We start from the raw sequence: 20,723 nt of genomic DNA, 5'->3' as shown, positions 1-20,723 counted from the left end.
TTTAAAGACCTCTCAGAAATCTATTATTTTTAAAACATAATTTAGGATGAAGAGAAAAAATTAAACTCTTTTTTTTCTTTTCCTCCAGATTTTCTGAAGCAAAGGCCCTGGGAGAAAATATAAATGAAGCAAGAAGTAAAATTGGTAAGGAGATGGTCTTCTGTGAGCTTCCCTCAAGGGCCACTTCCCTGGTGAAAATCAGGTCATGATGTGCCTCCAAAAAGCCCTGGAGCTGGATCCGGGAGGCCCTGCCAAGGGAGCGCTTTGGGGGTGCCTTTCCTTGGCAGTCAGTCGTCCTCCCCTCATCCATCAGGAGAAGCAATTTCTTTTGTCTGGAACGTTTCATCCCCACACAGGCCTGAGCTCTAGCATCCCAGTGAGAAAGGGTAGCTTTTCCCAGGAGCCTCTCTTCTCCTCATTGGCCTGAATGGGAAGGCCCTGGGCCAGGCCCAGACTCTCTAGAGTCTTAGAGGAAAAGAGGAGAGTCTTTCAGCAACAGCTCAGCTGGTCATCAGCACAGGATTACAGTGACAATTTCTATTTTCAGGTGCCGTGAAATGCTTTTACATCCCCAAAGCTTACACTCAGCATTTTTGGCACAAGTGCTCATTTTTCAGCGCCATCCGTTAAGCCGGTGGGGAGATGAAAAACCAATATGATCCTTCCCAGGATGCAGGCTGCTGAGCAGGGCTCCCCACTTCCATGAGCATCCCAGGAAAGGTGAGGTGAAAGCCAGAAGCAGATTCAACAAAAGCAGGCCACAGGTCTTTGTGAAAGCAAGAGGAGAGTGTGTCTTTCGTTCCAAGCTAGAAGGCACATGGAGACCCATCTCCCAGGCCAAGCAGCTTCACAGAGGGGATCCCCGTGGTAGGGAAGGCAGAAGTCACCAACCTGCTCACAGCTGACTCCCTCTTGTCCCCACCTTCCTCCCTTCAAAAATGAGGATGGGACAAACGCCACTCTGAATGGCCCTTTTGGCTTTTTCTACAGAATATTAAACATCACGGTAGCCTCAGGTGGTTTTGGTTCAGGAAACAGGAGCCTATGTTCTCTTCATTGGCCTGAACGGGAAGGGCTAAGGCAGCCAGGCCCTGGGCCAGGCCAAGATCTCTAGAGTCTTAGAGATTCTCCACCTAAAGTCCAGGATCTTGGGCAGGGAAATGAGCCTTCACGTTTCCTGACCTCTAGCTGCAGGCTAGCACTACCTCGGAGATGAATGTGGGCAGCAGACCACAGCAGAACTGGCAGCACCTGTCCAGTGGGCATCGCAGACATTTCCATTTCACAGCACAGTTGGTAGATATTGTAAAATATCCTTTATACTCATCAGTACTTTATTAGACTCAGCATTCGATCTGATTATTTAATGCATTTATATAAAAGCACATAGATATCTCTCTATCCACAAAAGGTTTAAATTTTTGATAACTTTTAATATAATTGGTTTCTCGTAAAACTCCTTCCTTGGCCTGGCCCCCAAGCCCCTGAAACTGCATGAAAAAAATTGGAGGATAGGAGTGTGTTCATTTTTCTGGAGATAATATTCATAGTTTATCTGATTCTCAAAGGGACCGGTGACCCAAAGCAATAAGGAAGCTGATTGGGGCAGGAAAGCAGACGCCCTGCTGAGGAGCAGCCCAGTCCCCGGGGCAGGGCCCTGCTGACCTACCTGTGGAGTAGGGGGTGGGGGAGAGCAGACTTCAGTGGATCAGCTGACCTGTCAGCATTATCTGACTCGAAGGACCCAGTGGTCTGTCTTCATTCCTAGGGAGATAAGAGGGAAAGACCTTTTATGAATTGCTTCTCCACGAAAAGCAGTATAAGGTTTTGCTCTTGAAAAATCTCTCTCTACACCAAAATAGAATGGTTCCAACACCAGTGAAATGCATTACTGATGGAAGGCACCAGTGGCCTGTGCTGACACACTTAGCTTTTCACTCGGCGTACCTGGGGTTGTCGTCACAATGCTAGATTCTCCATCATTTTGGTGCAATAGCGTATGTTGATGGATCCAGTTCGCCACATTCTTGAGATTGGGCAAGTCGAGGCTGCCCTGCAGCTGCACAGGTTGGGGCGGAGGGGAGGCTGTAATCGACCTTGGCAGAGGATGCCTGTAACTGCAGACATGCTGGCAGAAGCCTGGGCAGGTGGGCCTTTGCTTTTCCCAGAGACTGACAATGTCGAGATTCAAGCCTTCACTGCTAAGAGAAAGTAGCTAGTTCAGTGGTGCTAATAAGCCATCGTCACTATTACTTCCTTTTATGCAAATAACAGACAAACACCGTCCTCTAACCATTCATCTTTCCAATGTGCTCATGCCCCAAGGAGGCCCAGGCGAGCGGATCCCTGAGACTCAACCCCAGTCCTGAGCAAGCCCCTCACGGTGCTTGCACAGAGCCCGCCGTCACCGCATCTCAGAGTAAGGAGGTGTAAGGTGGAAGTTACACACCTATTTAAAATGTCCAAGGTACCTTGAGGAAAACTGGTTGCAGGAGATTTATGACATGACTGAGTCATCAATCTTTCATTTCTTCCTAAGGAGAAATTAAATCAAATGAAATGTTCAGTCCCCAGTGAGTCCTTTAGTGACTCCAAGGGTCAGGAGGCGGGAGCCTGGCAGGGACGCACCCTTACACGCCTGGGACAGTGACTCAGCTTCGCATCTCGCCTCCGGCGTGCACGTGTAATTGGCCTGCGGAGAGGAATGAACGCTGTGTGTGTGAACACTGATCAGCCAGCCCACGTGTTTAACGTGAGGTTGCCACTGTCCTCTCGAGCAGTTTGGCTTTTTTCTGACATTGTGATCTGGAGCTGCCACTTGAGTTTCATTCTCCAAAATCCCTGAAGGCTGTCATCAGCAGTGACCACATATCTATTTTCACATGGCGCAATCAGCAAATCTAAAACCTCCATTTTATTTGCTTTTCTCATAACAAGCCATCCCAAAACTCTTGCCACAAACTCCTTTTTTGGTCCTCCTTTATCCATTATTTAGATCAATCTTTTAAAAAAAAAAAAAAAAAATATATATATATATATATATATATTTACTGATTTCAGAAAGAGGAAGGAAGAGGGAGAGAGAGAGAGAATCATCAATGATGAGAGTCATCGATCGGCTGCCTCCTGCACGCCCCCCACTGAGAATCGAGCCCGAAACCCAGGCATGTGCCCCGACCAGGAATCGAACCGTGATCTCTTGGATCCTAGGTCGATGCTCAATCACTGAGCCACGCCTGGCCTGGCATAGATCAATCTTGATATTGAAGCAAGTTTAGATCAGAAATGGAAGAATAAAAAAATAATAGGATATTTGTTTCTATGGGAGAGTCATTTGCATTGTGGTCACCTGTTCCATACACAGGAGCTTTTCATCATATGGGCTGTGTTTGGAACATGTTCATATACACCCCGAGTCCATTTACCATATCTCTTAAAATGCTGTTGATCCATGGCCCATGTGGCTCAGTTGGTTGAGAGTTGTCTAATGTACCAAAAGGTCACTGGTTCGATTCCCCGGTCAGGGCACATGCCTGGGTTGTGGGCTTGATCCCTAGGGGGGGGTGTGCAGGAGGCAGCCCATCCATGTATCTCTATCATATTGATGGGGTTTTTTTCTCTCTCTCTCCCTTCCTCTCTAAAATCAATAAAAACATTTAAAAGCCCTGGCCGGTGTGGCTCAGTGGTTAGAGTGTCAGCCAGTGCACAGAAGGGTCAAGGGTTCGTTTCCCAGTCAAGGACATGTACCTAGGTGGCAGGTTTGATCCCTGACCCCAGTCAGGGTGCATTCGAGAAACAACAAATTGATGTATCTTTCTCACATCTATGTTTCTCTCTCCCTCTCTTCTACTCTAAAATCAATGGGAAAATATCCTCAGGTGAGAAAAAACAAAACTTCTTGAAAATGCTATTGAGCCCAAACTGTGGGAAAAGAAATGGGCTGCTTTGGGGGGGGGGGGGGGGGGGCACAAACCAGGCCATTTTCGCTCACTGGAATTCTGGCATCGGCGTTTCTGCGGCGGAGATCTACCGCTGGCAGCATTGTCTTTGGCAACAAAGGACAATGGATGGCTGTTCCCTGGCATAAGGCCCACTCCTGGAGCAGTCCAGGAACCAGCTGCTTTGGAGGCAGGTGAAAGGGTTTGACTGACACCTCTTGGCACGCCTTCAGCCTCCATAGACCCGTCCAGGCCTAAATGAAAACTGACGTCACAGGATGCTGCACAGAAGGGTTTTCACTGGTGAGCCAATCAACGCTCAGTTCCAAAATCACAGGAAATGTCACAGAAGGAACTGCTAGTGAGCGGTGAAGGAAAACGCCCAACACCGGGAAAGCTAACAGGGCATTCTGAATGTTTTCTTTCTCCTGCTCCAAATTCAGAGAAGGGTCCCAACCCGCCATCTGAACAATACTGTTTTTCAAATGTTTCTCCCGTGCATTTGGGATTTGGGCAAATCAGACCCGGGTCTCCATTCTCAGAATAAATAGGACTGTTTTTCAGTTTTGTGTATTTTCTGTACTTTAACCTTCCTCTGAAGTTTACTTCTGGACCTCCTTGTGGACATTAGCTTCTAGCATCTCCTGGAGCAGGGGAAAGAGCAGCCAGGGCTGCCAGGGCATTTTGCTAGATTATGAAGACCTGAATCAAGTATATTCTTGTGTTACTCTTTGTCGCCAGCTCCCAATAACAACCACATCAACAACGGCCTCCACCATCCGCTGAGCACTGACTCAGCTGTGGCAAGAACTCGACATGTGCATGTGAGGTAATCCTCACAGAGAAGAGCCATTACCTACAAGGGGCATCGCCATACGTCCTGTATTCTAGGAGACTCAATCTTTACCATCTTTACACCTCAAATCAGGATGCATTTAACCATCCCACTTGGCTGTTTTTTTCATATTCTGACTTTAAATGTTTATATTTTGAAATCCTCTGTAATGGGGATGATCCTGTCATAGACTCTAGAGTCTATGAAATATGGTATTATTGTTATTTTGCAGATTTCAAAAAATGGTGTATCAGTGAGATGACCTACTCAGTGGCCAAGCTGGAATTAAAATCCATTTCTGTCCAACTCCAAAATTTTTAAATACGATATGCTATCTCCATAAATCAGGTTTATTTAATTTTGACATTTTTCTTCTCAGTTTAAAATTTTACTAGGCTGTTACTCAGTTTTCCTGATTATTTGCCTTCACCCTACATAATCTGCCCCAAAACAGGCTCACACCAGACCTGAGCCCATGCACACACAGCCCAGGAAGATTAAAGGGGTCTTTGTAACATGATTAAGAGGCTCAGTTGAGGCAGTGAGTGGGGCCTGAAACCCCGCTGGCCCCTGCTCCCCACTCCCTGTGAGTGGGCCTGAGGTCCTATTGTCCCTTAGGGCACCTAAGAGCACCTTTTTCTCGTTTGCAGAGAGATGCGCTGTGGGCTTCCAGCAGCCCTGGTAGGATTCTGTGACCTGCTCGGTTCTCAGCTACCCTTTTCAATGGCCTGGAAAATGGAAGGGTCGTACTTTCAGGCTGCATACAATCCAGCTGAGTGGGTTTACTGACGCTTCAGAAAACATGAGAGAATTCAAATGTAAACTTAGATGAGGTTTAATAGGAGTGGGTGTAATGAAGTACTTATGCTTAAGTACCAAGCCGGCACAGGGAAGGACTAGAGGAAGCCTGATTAAGGGCAGGCATAGAAGTCACCAGGGACCACAAAACAAAAATGTCACCATCAAGTGAAAACTACTGTATCTCAACAACAGGAAACGCGAAAGTCAAGCCATCCCCCCGTCACTCTGCCCAGCATCTCGGTGCCTACCTCGCATTTCCTCAGTAAGTCTCTACAGCAGGAAGATGGTTCCGAGAAAAGCAGCTAAAGTGATGCTTAAATAGTTGCAAAGTAGCCCTGGCCATGTGGCTCAGTTAGTTGAGCATCCTTCAGGGTACCCGAAAGGTCCGGGTCAGAGCGCATGCCCAGGTCGCAGGTTTGGTCCCCGGGGTCAGGATGCTGCATATGGGAGGCAACTGACCCAAGTTTCTCTTTCTCTTTCTCTCTCCCTCTAAAATCAATTTAAAAAGTATATATTTTTAAAAAGTTACAAAATAGATTTTTGCTCTTTTAAATGATTCACCACATGCTTATTTTTGCTCTGGTTGTGCATTAGAGTGCTTAGCTTGATTTTTTAATTATACTTACCAAAATTTCAATTAATTTGGGCGACATTTGTATTGGTCGGGATGTTTGGCTGTGAGCATAAAGGGGCTTTGTTGTCTCATGTAACCAGAAAGTCCAAGGAGTACAGTTGCCTTCAAAAGCACACTTCTCTCTCTCTCCCTCCCCTCCCCCCTCTCCCCTCTCCCCTCCCCATGAACCCTCCCACCTACCCTTGGTTTTTCTCCCCTCCTTCCATCTCTCAGTTCTACTTGGCGAGGTTTTCTGACAGCCTCTCTGCATTCAGTGGCCAGGTGGCCCAGAAACCCCTAAGTTGCATGGTCTGTAGAATCCATGATCCTAGTAGAAGCAATTTTCCCCTCAGTGCTGGCAGGAGCCCCTAAAGGGAGACGCGATTGGCCTGGCCTCGGGCACCTGCCTGTCTCTGGAGCCATCCCTGCGTCCAGGGGAAGGAAACACTCCGCCTGCCTGGGCCCAGAGCCTGTGCCGCTCCTCAGGTAGGGCTTAGTCAGCCTGTGCTTAAATGGAGCAAGATTTTTAAGGAATCCAAGAGGTATCTTTCTCCAAAGGAAGAAAGGCTGGGCAGAAAACCATCATGTTCACTATAGACCTTCCAGAAACTTACCTGTCCCCTGAAACGAGAAATCTGTAAAGGAGATTTCAGTTAGACAACAGACTAATCTATCCTGGGGAAAAAAGAGAGCTGTGAGTGGGGAGCTTAAAAACTGGTTTCAAGTACAGGTGCTCCTGCTATAATTGAATAAATGCAAAACTACACGCTGAAAGTAACAGGAATTGCAGGGAAATCAAGATTGAAAAGACCTCTGAAAACCCATGCAACTTTATAACCAACTCTAACAAACCAATTACAATCTAATAAAAGTCATATAAACTTCAAACCGGTTAAATTCCTAATACATAAAGAAACGCTATATAAACAGCAGATTTGTTCTTCCAAAGTGAGGCTATGGCGATAGGAGAGGCAGGAGGAAGGGCTGAGGCGCTGAGTGATGGAGACACGCACAGCCACAGAGATGAGAACAGCCCCACAGGGAGGAAGAGCCTGTCTTCTAAGAAGGAGCACTGGCCACACTGGACCAAGATGAGGGATGTGGAGAGACCATCTCCGCTCTCACCATTTTCAGCAATCACATGTGAGCTGATTCCTGTTAAAGAAACATGGCTTCAGTGATTACTTGATATCACACAGAGGGGCCAATAACTTGTAGTTCACCTTTAAAGAGACTCAAAAAGGAAGACATAATTTTCAATTGTATTGAAAAAATAGTTGTGTAAAAAGACGCTTTTGCCCCCCCCAAAGGGTAATTAAGTGGCTAGAGATTCTAGAATCTTTAAAAGCAGGATAGATAGGCATCTTTCTGAGCTGGCTCAGGGCCTCTGGAGGTGAAGAGAGCAAAGGTGATTTCTTAAGGTCCCTTCTGCAACCATTCGGAAGGTTGAAATTCCAAGGCATGTGGTTATCTGAATGACAGCCCATAACCAGTACGACTGATGTCTTCATGGAATTGATTGACTGCATTGCTGTCATCTTGAAAATCGAACAAAACAAAAGGAAAAATGAGTGAGCAAGCCGAAAGCTGCAGAGCATGTCAACTGACAATGGGTGATGCTGGTAATTGTCATGTATGAAAGAAGGAGGCAATGATTTGGTTGGAAAGTCAGCACAAAAAGATGGATGGCTGCCTCCCGAGAATCCCGACAGGGCGGTTGTAACTTAGTGAAGGAGCCAGGGTCCGGGATCTGGCCTCGGCTGGCTAGATTCAGAGAGACTGACACGTCAATCAACTCACTATAAACCAGAGAGGCAATTTTTAAATCGCCTCCATGGGGAGGTTCTTTTGTAGACAGGAACTCTTAAACTGCCTCCATCCAGGGCATCTCCTCCCAGGGAACAAAATGGATTAGTTATTGAAAGGTTAGTAAATAGACATGGCCAAGCACAAAAGGAACCAAAACAAAGAGAAGTAAAGTGCTTTGAGAGCTAGATTCTCAAGGTCACGGGGAAGCCTCACCAGGCGTCCACTGCCCATGGCAGCGAGTATCTACAGCAATTACAGTGAGCTTTCAGCAGACCAGCCCCATTCTGTGCACAATACCTCTTTCTCCAGAAAAGATAAAATACCGCTTGTATTAGGCTTCTGCGTACTCAACTACAATCGTATCCCACTCCTGCCTCTCAGGATGAACCCCAAGTTGTGTTGACGGTGTTTTGGGTGACATAAAAAATTACTTTTAGTTTGATAATCTTTTGATTATCAGAAATGGAACCCCAGGGAGCAAGCTCAGGCTTAGGATACGTGTGTGGTGATGACAAGAATCTCATCAAGATGCAATAGTGAGATCTGGGACTCCTCCAAGACGGAATGGGAACCAGAGCCAGCACCTGAGGGGCCATTAGGAACCAGGGCGGCTCCAGAGCCCAGCACTCACCCACGCCCCCCTCGGTGCCTCTTGCTACATCTGTGCATGTCTGTCCTGCAGCCTCTGGCCCCGCTGACCACAGGCCCCGCTCGCTCAGAATCTGCTCTAGCCCCAGCTCTAACCTGAGAGCGCCTTCAAGCATTCTGTCCCCAAGGCTGGCCTGCTAATTATTTGCTTGTTTCTTAGCTCAGTGTTACAAGAAAGAGAACCTGACTAGCCCAATTTCTCTTTTCTAAGCTTTAAAGACAGCAGCTGCTTAAGAATGCGCTGTCTTTGGTCAGAAACCCACCTCTGGCCCAGACAGCTGTGGCCAGGGAGGAAGAGAGGTCTCATGTTTCAGAAAGTGGCCACCTACGCAGTAGAGTGTGACAGGGAAGGTTCCCTTTCCTAAAGCAGATGGGTAGGGCAGGCACAGGGATTGACATCTTATATCCTCTTGGTTTTATCTCACAGAGAGTTGTGAGATTTTTGTTGGTTCAGCTCTTATAAGGTGACATCAATTTCTTTATTTCCAGGTTCTCAGGGAAGCGCCTGGCCATTGCCCCTTTATTTTACCAATAATAGTGACTAGTCTTTGTAAAGTGCTTTATAATATGCAGGGTTTTATTTGATTATTTTTGATATCATCAAATCCATTGGTATTTTCTTTTATGACTTTCTTCATGGCTTTTGTACTTATTATGATAACCATAATAATGATGGGTTGGTCGTTGCCTGGTGCCTATTTAATGCTTTCCTAAATTTCCTTACAGTTTTTTTTTTTATTATTCTATTTTTCACACTCCACTTATTTAGAATTTATTGCAGAATATGGCAAAAGCTGAGGTTCTAAGTCGAATCTCTTTCAAAGGACCAATTTTCCCAGCACCTATTTCGTTTAATGAAATGCCTTAAAATAAGATTTCTCCCCTCCTAGGGGAGTCGTTGCAGATTCTGAGAAGGCAGCTGATGCATTCTAATCTCATCATCAGAGTAACGCACATCCTTGATAAGTTTCATGCAAGTATTTCAGAAATAACTTGCCGGAGATACTCTTATCTAAATACCAGAATCTCCCTGCATAGAAGGGCCAGCGTGTATGGAAAGTGGGCAGCGCATGGCTGGGAGAGGCAGGCGTGTGTCTGGGGGGGGTCCCCCCGGACTGGGAAGGAGGGGGACTGTCTGAGCACCGCAGCAGGAGCTGGGCTCACCTTACCCATCTTCCAAGGGAGCATAGTTCAGAGCACGCTGTTTCACTCCCAAGGAGGAAAAGCGTATTGCATCGTCTCACGCTGATGAAAAGGGGGAATGACTGACCGCGGCCGAGGTGGGAGAGGGAGGGGGAGCTGTGTCCGCGACGCTGGACGGGGAGAGCTGAAAATAGCAGAGGCTTTGCTGTGTCTACTGCTGACCACCGTGCAAACACTGAGGCGTCCCTTGCTGGAAACCGCGGAAAGCTTTCAGAAACAGAGGCCGCACCAGGGGGCGGGGCCCTCCCCACAGTGGCCGTCGGCTCAGGGTGGAGATGGCCTGGGTTTGGTGTTGGTTTCCTGGGGTAACATGACCCGCGGCCCAGCCCGGCTCCTGGGGCCCAGCCTGTCCCGCAGCTTCCTCTGCCAGCCCGAGAACCCGACGTGCAGCTGCAGGGCCACCCCTCAGGGGAGGGGCTGGAGCCCGCAGAGACACGCCGCCCCTCCTTGGGACCTGGGCTCCCCTCCCCGCAGGTGTCCGTCTGCTGCTGGGCACCCTTTAGAGGGCAGGGTGCTCCGGAGCACCCCAGGCTGCGTCGTCCATCAGCAGCCCAGCCGGGCAGCCTGAGCGGGGAGTAATAGCAGCAGGACCCTGGGCAGCTCCCCCGCAAAGCTGACAGGGTGGCCGGGGTAGGAAGGCGACACAGACCCCGAGTCTGGAATCAGCGTTTGGACACAACTGGGGTGGCCTGCAGGGCTGGGAAGAAACAGAGAAGCTCCAGGTCAGCAGTCAGGTGTCTAAGGCCGACTTTGGGCCTGCAGGTGTCAAAGAGGCCGGGTCCCCGCCGTAGGGACCGTCACGGCTGACTGGTAGAGCTGTCATTCATTGTCCTCTTATTGTACAGGACGAAACGGAGGCCTGGGGAAGTTAGTAAGCATCCCCAAGAATTCTGAGCTCGTAAGGGCAGAGCCACAAATGCAACCCAGTTTCTGTTGGGCTCCAAGGTCAAGTCCCCGAAGTGGCAGGAAAACACACAACCCGGCAAAGAAGGGGCACTAGGCCCCTGCAGTACAGGCCCCGGGGACTCCCATGTCCTCGCTGAGTTCATGTTGATGATAAAAAGAAGGAATGGGAGCCAGGGAAGGAAGCCTTTCCTCATTTTTACTCCCAGGGAGATAATGAGGGAGGCAGAGAGCTGGCTGGGAGGCAGACAAGGCTGTCAGTTAAGGAAAGGAAAGCTGCCTCCCTAGGGCCTCCCCTGACCTGGGCTTTCGAAAGTTGTGGAGCTATTGGAGGGTTAGTTTTTGTCTTTTTTAACTGCTCAAGTAATTCATGGGTGTATTTTGCTGTCGAATGTTCAAACACTACATAAATATACATATCAAAATGTAAGATCCCCTCTCCATCTCCTCTCCCCCAGTACCAACTATGGCCCCTCTCCAGAGGGGAGTAATCACCCTCAACAATTCAGTGCATGTCCTTCCGTCCCCTTCTGTGCGTTCATAGATGGATAGATACATGATTGATTGATTGATGATAGATGATAGATAGATGATAGATATAGATAGATGATAGACAGATGATAGATAGATAGATAGATAGATAGATAGATAGATAGATAGATAGATAGATAGATGGATGATACATAGATAGATGATACATAGATGACACATAGATAGATAGGTGATACATAGATAGATGATAGACGGGCAGCAGACATGTACAAAGATGCCTTGTTTGTTGCATAAATGGGATCCTAATGTACAGGTTATTCTGCACTTTGCTTTTCTAATTTAACAGTGAGAATGGGTCTATTGCTCACCATTTTTAGTGGGGCTCTTTTTAAGTATGAATAAACCATGATTTATTTAATTACTCTGTTGTAACAAATATTTCATTTTTTCCCTAATTTTTCTCTATCACAAACAATTCGAGCATTTTGGGGTACAAATGAGTGTTTCTTAGAGATAGACGCCTAGAAGCAGAGCTGGGGACAACTACAGTGGAAGTATATTTTTAGTTTTCATGCATGCCCCCCAGTTCCCTTCTCAAATGTTTCATTAATTTGTATTCCCACCATTGTGTGACAGCGTTTATTCCTCTGTATCCTTGCTCGTATGAGATAATATCAGTCATTGTAGGTTTTGCCAGTTGGAGAGAGAAAAAAATAGTGTTTCATCATTGCCCTAATTTGCATTCCCCTGACAGCTGGTGGCTCTGAGTGTCTTACATCCTTTGCCCTTTGGTTGGTTGATTTTCTCTTTATGATTTGTAGGAGCTCCTTGTGTCCTCTGGATATTGGGCCTTTGTCTTGGAATATGTAGCAGATGTTGTTCTTCCAGTCTGTCACTTGTTTTAATTTTCTCTTAAGATTTTTAGAAGAACCCTAGGAAAGTTGCTTTTCTCTAATTTTTAAAAATTGCCTAAGATTGAATTGTCTGCTCACTTTTGAAACTGTTCATTGGACATTCTCAAGTCTGCCTCACCATAACACGGCCCCAAGGAAGCTATCCAAGGTAGCCTCGGTCACACTGCACAGATCTCGCTAAAACATGTAGGGGTCAAGACTGGGCATGGTGATTCCTGGTCAGTTGTCTTGTAGCGACTATGTGAATAAATGACAGTTGTACAGAGATTAAACGTTTTACCGGACCAGAAGTCTAATAATTTTACTGCTGAAAATGTGAGTTTTGTAATAAGGTAAAAACTGATTTTATTAATTTAATCTTTATTGAAGACATCTTTAATGATGCCTGAATTTTTTAAAATTTTTATTGTGTTTTGCAAAACAACTTATTAACACGTGTTGAGATGATGTTGAAGTCTAGAAAACCTCCTAGTAAATCACTGGAATGTAACAGTACCTAGCAACTCATTAGCAAATACTAGGGTCCTTTAGGGCACTCCCTTGTGTTGGAAGATGCCTACAGTCCTTAAGGAATGACTACAGAAATGGGTAATGTACCAAGTAAGTTTAATAGACAAGGAACATCAAAAACAAAGTTTATTGATTGTCTGTGCCAATAATCTAAAGCAGGTTGATGTTTGAAGGTTATTAAACAATGTATTCCTGCAGAAGTAAATAGCACAATCTTGTTAAAAATAAAAAAATATGTCATGAAGAGGAATCATGAGAATTTAGCTTCACCGGAACCCAGTGAGATGAGCAAAACAAAGCCTTTATTAACTCCCAGAGCAGAGGTGGAATCACATGCAAAAAGAGCTCAAACACCTGGGAGGCCAGATACCATATCCTCAGGGGCAGAGCTGAATGGGGGAAGCCTTTGCCCTAAAGCCACTAACTAGGGCGTGGTGGTGACTCCCTGGCGGTCTCAAGAAGACATTAGCGGCAGTACCTTTCTGCTACTGTCCCTGGAAGGAGAGGACAGATTGCAGAGCAAGTTCAAAGCTTGACTCAAAGTGCTACCCAAGCCACAAAGCTGTTCAAGTGCTAAACTTTCCAAGGATTCGGATTCCAAACAAGAGAAAGCCCCTGAACAGAAGGGTTTGGTGGTGAGGGAAACAGCAGATTTGGCAATAATCTGCCAAATAGGAAGTTGGCCACCTTTAAATTAGAATTCTGGGTAAAAAGTAGTAAGGTTTGCATTACAAAGATTAATATCCCCGCACCCCCACTCAGAAACCTCTGAGGCCCACTCATTGCCAAACAAAAATGTTCATGCTCCGTAATCTAGCATTCAAAACTCTTTCTCCATGTCCATATAATTATATTAACATTCATATACTTATATGGGAGATTGGGTGGCTTGTCTTAAAAAAGAGAGAGAGATGAAAATAATCATAGTATGTATATTTCTGTGCATCTGCTTTGCAGTGCATCTAGGATTTCATGTATATCCCTGCAAATCAACTGGTGTGACTACATTTCATTTTTTTAATAGCTCCATGATATTCTACAGAATACTTTTGTCACAATATTTTCCAGTTGATAGGTATTTGCTTTATTTCCATTTTTCTGCCATGTAAAACATGCTGCAATAAACACCCATGCACGTGTATTTTTATATACTGATGCTGTTACTTCTGTGGAAACTTTTTCTGTAAAGGACCAGATAGTAAATATTTTAGGCTTTGTGGGCTTTATGTGGTCTTAGTTGCATATTCTTCTTCTTCTTTTTACAACCCTATAAAAATGTAAAAACCATTCTTAGCTCGCAGTCCAAAGCCATACAAAAACAGACCGCAGGACAGAATGGCCTGCCAGCCCCAATTTGCCCGTCCTTGGAACAGACCTAGGAGTAGGATTTCTTCCTAAGTGTATTATAATTTTTGCCGCTTTTGTGAATGGAATATTTTTCTATTTCCTGAGATAGGGAAAAAAAAAAATCTATTTTTAAAAATATTTTCCTTGTACCCAGTTATCTTACCAACTTCTCTTTTAAATTTCATGGTCTTTTTCTTGCTGTAGTTTCTTGAGTTTTCTAGAAATGCAATTATATTCATCACAAAAGAAAAATCTTTTTCTAGTATTTACACTTAGTATTTTTTTTTCTTGCCCTATTCTACTCATTAGAGCCTCTGATTCACTATGAGCTCATATTAGTAACAGCCTCTCCTTTCCTGTTCCTGGATTTAATGAAAATGGCTTAGGATTACATAGCATAAAATGACGGGAGACATCATATGAGCGTGATCAGTGCTGCCATGCAAACCCAAGTCCAGGCTGTGTAACTTCTGTCGTGTGAATTTGACGTGGGGTGGCTCTCCAGTGCGCTGGAGGCAGGAGAGGTGATGGAGAGACTCGGTGTTTGAGAGCTGGCCTGCTGGGTAGGAGCACACAGGTACAAGTGTCTGAGTTTGGGTGAGGAATTGAGTACAGTACAAATAGAATCAGATCATGAGCCGGGTGAAGAAGAGAGACTGAGTCTGCCTAAACAAAGAGAAAGGGAAATAAAGCAGATTATTATGGATATTTGTTTTTCAGCCCTAACTGCGACAATGGCCAGTGAGATGGACATATTCTTGTTTAAAAACAAAAAACTATGAGCTTCCAGTTCTGAACAAAGTGGAATGATCACACTCCATCCTGTCTCTCCTACTGAAGACAACTATAAACACGTGGAGCGGCATCTGAGAACCCAACTGGCAGCAGGCGGTTTCGGGAAGGAGATCAGATTCAAAGTACCATCAGGTTGCCACCCTCGGAAAATCTTCCGGCGGCGGTGACAAGCAGCAGCCGCCAAATGGAAGTCGAGAATGATGGAGGAGAGTCCTCCGTCCTAACCAGAGGAGCTGTGGTACCAAAAACATGGGAAGACTCCCCATTGCTTTTCCCCTCTCTGTCCTTCCACCATGTGGTCCCAGATGCAGACACAGTCTTGGCAACTGCATGGCAGAATTGAGGGGTCCAGGGGTGGGGCCTTAGGAAGTCGTAATGTGCCAGGTAGATCACAGAGGGGAAGGAAATCAAGACAATGTTCCATAAAGTTGTTTATATAAGCTTCTGTGCTCACTTTCAAAATGAGCATGTTCAGATCTAAAGAGCAAACCTGCTACAGGTAGCCTATCACCCAGATCCCATGCTGGCCACTGGACAGCACATATGCGGGACGAGTTTGAAAAGCACTGCAAAGTGTTTGAAACAGAGCTGACATTGGAACCCCAGCCCAAAGTAGGCTTATTGGAATTTGTGACCTGAACCTAATCAGATTGACTGTCTGCTGAAACAAACAAATCAAAATCAGTAGTCTGAGAATTTAAACAAGACCCTGAAAATATTCAGGATGTATCCAAAAGTATGTGGCATAAGAAGAACCAAGAAAATCTCAACTCACAAGTGAAAAGACAGTCAATAGATTCCAACCCCTACCTGACACAGTGTTAGAATCATCAGACAAAGACAAAGCAGCTCCTAAAACCATGCTTCGAGAATTAAGGAAAACCCTCTTGAAATAAACTTGAAAGGTAGACGGTCTCCGGAAAAATATCGAAAATATGAAGAAAAACCAAACGGAAAATTAAAGCCGAAAAATAAAATAGCAAATGGACTCAAGAGAAGAGTGGGCATGACAGAGGCAAGAGTTAGTGAACTTAAAGGGAGATCGATAGAAAGTATCTCATCTGAACAACAAAGGGAAAATGCTTTTAAAAATCAACATGTCAGTTGACTGTGATGTGAGAGTAGAATCCAAGGTAGATTTAGTAGATGGTGGGGACTGAAGCCAAAAGTGATGTGTTGTAGATTGTGTGGGATTTGAAGACGCAGAGAAGAGAGTTTAAAATTAAGGGAAAGAAGAAAACGGGCTGGCATCTCAAGGGGAAGGGCAAATCGAAGAACTGATTTGTGATAGAGATGTTCGCAGGTCTAGCTCAAGTTCTCCCAGACCACTGGGACAGATCTGGGGACGTTTCATCAGAGATAATTATCTATAATACAGTTTCCCCTTCTATGGTCAACTCAGCAAAATCTATGGGCTTCTTAAATGAGCCTCAGGGGATATACCAGTCTGTCCCTCATTAGACTATTTGCCTATGTTTCATTCTCTCTCCACACAGCAATATTTCATCAAGCTCTCCCAGGCCAGGTACCTCTCCCCAACTTCCCAAATGGCTGCACAGAGCGAGTTAAACAACAGGCTGAGGGGCCCCAGCTAAGGAGGGTGCATCGTTTGGATTGTCCTAGGATAAGTCCTTGAAATGGCTTGAGTCCCTCGTGCCCCAGGTGGTGTCCACCTCTGCCAGGGTTGATCCAAGTGGCATTTACCATCATAGCAACACGCCATCACCTTTCCACTGCACCAAGGGAAAGCTGATCTTCATGAGAAAGAATTAAGGAGGTTCTGACGTTAGAGCTTCATTTCCAAGGCGTCACCCCAAAAAGGGAAACTGAGGCAGCAAGACAGAGTAGCTCACCTCAGCATGTAGAACATTAGCCGGGGTCTGGGCAATCTGGTTTCTATTAAAATATGGTCAGTAGAAAACTAGGAGCTACTACAGTCATTCCCATCCGCTGGACCAATAAACCTGGCCCCCAAAATGCCAGCCAGGCCCATACGAAATCAGGCAGTGGGCTGGCTGGAATATTCCGTTTCCTCTGCCTCTCTCTTTGCTCACTTGGTTGCCAGAGAATCAGCGGTGTTGTAAGAGACTATATTAACTGAGGAGATGGAAATCTTTCTCAAACAAGGAGCTGAGGAATGAGAAATAAAGGATAGAGCCAATGCTCAGGGCCCCGCTCACATCCCTCTCCATGCCATGCGCTCGAGGGCCACTCCATCTGCGAGCACCTTCGGCTCGTCCCCAGGGCCTTCAGCCACCGAGCGACTCGCCGGGGGCAGTGCTAGGGAATCAGTGCCCTCCAGGAGGCCTCAGCCAACCACTGTTGGAAATTGCTGTACACACACCCACCTCGCTCACCCCCAGGAGGGCAACTCGGACGTATGTGTCCTGCACTGTCCCCCAGAGGTCCCCAGTGGGATTGAGTTCCACTGGGGCTGTGACAACCCCCCCCCCCTCGTTTACTGGCTGTCTTCCCTCCCTGTCTCACTCTCCCACTTTTTTATCCGTTTGTCCAAGGATCACTTCTCAAAGGAACCACTTGCCCTGGGGTCTGCTCCTTGGAGAAACCACACTGAGAAAGGCAGAGGGTCACTGTAGCTCAGGCGGTGAAGAGGAGACGGGGCCGGGCCTGGATGACTCAGGCAGGAGCCGAGAGAACTAAAGTAAGTTGAGAACCCGCAGGAAGGCCTCTGGCCCCTTGGACAGCTTCCTAGGAGTTGCTGTCCATGCTGATAATGTCACACTGTTAGGAATTCAGGATGCTGTGTTTGCCATCCAGATAATTAGTTGTCCTTTTCTTGCTGTTTATGCAAGATCTTAGCTCACCCGTCATTCATCCATTGAATTAACATAGTTGGTGATTTCCTAAGATTCAGGTAAAAACCACCAATTCCACTAACCGCCTCCTCGCTGCTAAAATAACAACCCACAAAGGTTCATTGGCATTAGTTTGCTGACACGTAATCTGTGGAAAACAGATTTCCGCAATTCTGTGGTACAGAAAATCATTACCTCAAGCAGATTGTCTCCAGCAGACAATATCCTAAGGCCCAGAGCGGGTTCTCTCCAGAAACTGCATGTCACACATCTTCACTCGTCACTGGTATTGACTTGGAAAATATTATAAATATTCATCACCATGAAGTAGGAGTCAGATCTGTTTCCAGTGGCAGGTCAGCATCGAAATCCTTTTAAACAAACCTGCATGGATTCCTAAACTGCTCCCCATGGCCCTGTTCCCCCTCCCAAGCAGGAGTTGTTTCCAGTCGAGGCCTTTCGAAATCGGGAACAGTGCTCGGATTCCTGTGTTCATTCCTTGGCCGCTTCTTGGGCCCCCGGTGCTGACCGAATCTAGATCAGGTGTGTTTACTCTGGACCCCACGAGGCCGGGCCAGTGTGGCCAGCACAGAGCTGTCTGCAAAACATTAGCTTTGGATATTTTTAAGAAGGGGGGAAAGAACACACTTAACCAGATTTTATTTCTTCAGCAGTTTGTGAGTCCGGGTTGGCATCGGTCAGGAGTGTAACCGTCCAGGCGTGTCTGAAGGAATGCTGTCCGGCTCCAGTTTGCTTGGCCTTCTTCCCCCCCGCCCCCCGGGGTAGGAACAGCACAGGGGAAACTGCTCCCATTGAGTCTCAGCAGCCTTGCTAAAAATGAGTCCACTTGTCTCAAAACTAGTCCCCAGCCTGCTCCTGAGACAGTCTCCAAGGACTGCCTCGAACTCCCTGTTGTATGCACCTGGGACCCTCCCCTGCCGTCCTCACCTTCCTCTGTGCTGCTTTTCGCCAGTCTCACTGTCCTCCGATGGTGGCACTGCTGGTGGCCGCCGCTGAGCTTCAAGCCCTGCTTCCCTGGCTACTGCATCCAACCTGCCAGGCCGACTTTCACAAGACTTGTCCAGAGGCTTAGGGCTGATGGAAATGCTCCTGGGAAAGTAGCTAAGAACTACTCTGGATGCGGAGGTCTTGAAGGGCCCTGATCCAGTGGCTCTGGGGCGTCCTTCTTGGTGGCCTCCTAGTCCCCTCAGCCAGGCCCTCCAAGCAGCAACCTGCTTTGGCCTCCAGGCCCAACTGCCTCTTTACATGGTCACTCCCTCCAGGCCATTGTCTGGACCCACAGCCCTGCCAAATAGTTCAGACCACTTTGTTTTTCCAAACTCTGTGCTATTCAGTCTCAACTGACTCAAGCAAGTCACTAATCCAAGTGGGCTGCACTCAGTGACTATCAGCTCCTTATGTTATCTTCCACCAAATACCATGTTTCTCAATGGGGGCACCACTGACCTGCTGGGAAGGGCCATTCTTAATTGTGCAGGACTGGGCCCAGTCCCCTGAGCACCAGTAGTGCTTTCCCCCTGCTATTATGAGCGTGATTCAGTGCCTGAGTGAGAACCTCCCTTCACGTGCAAGGTGAGGACAAGATTAAGGCTTGCACGTCCATCTCACCATGGTCTGTCCTCTGCTCCCACAGTGCTAGAGCAAGTGCTTGGCAAGAACACACCCCCACAACCTCTGTGTTAGTCATGGTCCTCCAGAGAAACAGGACCCATAGGATGTTCGTATATACAGGGTGTCCCAAAAAAATGTATACACAGCTGATAGCTCAACTTTGAAAATGAAATGTATTTTAATAAACACTGCCTCTGTAATTATTCAAAGTGTGTGTATACATTTGTGGGGGGACACCCTATATATGTGGAGACAGAGGCAGAGAGAGGATTTGTTTTGAGGAATTCCCTCATGTGATTGTGGAGGTTGGCAAGTCTGAATTCTGCGGGACAAGTCTGCAAGCTGGAGGCCCAGGGAAGAGCTGACGCTGTAGCTCAAGTCCCAAGGCAGTCTGGAGTTTCTTGTTCCTCGGGGGACCTCGGTCTTTTTTCTCTCAGGTCTTCATCTGGTTGGATGAGGGCCATCAACATTATGGAGGGTGGCCTGCTTTACTCAAAGCCTACTGATGTAAATGGCACTCACATCTAAAAGCAGCATCTAAACTGGTGTTTGGCCAAACATCTGGACACCATACCTCAGCCAGGTTGACTCATAAAATTAACCACCACACCGTCTGAGCACAAACACTACTTTGTTAGGCATAGGACAATCTACATGCAGATTTCGAGGGGGGGAAATTCTCTAGCTGTGCAGGAACATAGTTCTGCTACAGAAATGCCCAATCTGTGTTTCTGAACCCAGAACACCTAACTCTTAGCCTAAAGTGCCTGCATTTGGGTGTCTTTCATTCCTGAAGAATGGTCGAGCTTAACCTTTCATGTACAGGCCTTCTAAATGATTAGAATATCTCAGAGCTGTGCTTGCCTCGAAGACAATATCCAGGCTCTCCCATAGAAGGCAGAAGTGGCTTCCAATTCTGAAACTTTTAATCTTTCTGAGTTCAAAGAATGTGATGGTCTGCTCTCCTCCTGGCACCTGTCAGACCCGGAGCAGCTGGTGACCAGTGCAGCCCATGAGCCAAAAGGAGCAGCTTTCTCTAAAATGAGAATTCTCAACACTTGCTGTGCCCTGGGACATCACTGTCATGTTTTCTAATTCACAGAGTATTGTACAGTTGTCCATCCGTCCCCAGTCACGGGGGACCTGAACATCCCTGAGATAGAAAAATGCCATAATTAAGAATTAAGACTTTATGTGAAAAAAAGCAAAGATTGGGTTTGCAAGTAAATCTGTGAAAGACCCTACAAATATTTTTATATTCACCAAAACAAAACACTTAAGAACATATAATAACATCTAATTCATCTTCCATTTGTGGTGGGTTCTATATACAGGGTAACCCAAAAAGCTGTATACACACTTAACTGCTGGTAGCTAAACTGATGTTTCTTCTTTTCAGATTTAACCCATTGAAATTAATAACTATTCAAAATGTGTACACATTTTGGGGCAGGACACCCTATATTT

The 20,723-nt window shown here is 46.4% G+C and overlaps 1 protein-coding gene across 1 annotated transcript in view; it reads left to right on the top strand.

The window, feature by feature from the left end:
* The window catches only part of KIF6 (kinesin family member 6), a 338,850-nt gene that overhangs the window by 263,589 nt on the left and 54,538 nt on the right, over positions 1–20,723 (top strand). The window contains exon 15 of the mRNA XM_087817374.1: positions 89–144. Within this exon, the coding sequence (XP_087673500.1) occupies positions 89–144 (56 nt within the window). The remainder of the gene's footprint in view (positions 1–88; positions 145–20,723) is intronic.

Source organism: Miniopterus natalensis, chromosome 5 (genome assembly GCF_054644295.1).
Source record: "Miniopterus natalensis isolate mMinNat1 chromosome 5, mMinNat1.hap1, whole genome shotgun sequence".
NCBI lineage: Eukaryota > Metazoa > Chordata > Mammalia > Chiroptera > Miniopteridae > Miniopterus > Miniopterus natalensis.
Note: the sequence above shows the minus strand (reverse complement) of the source record. Positions and strands in the feature narration are given on the sequence as shown.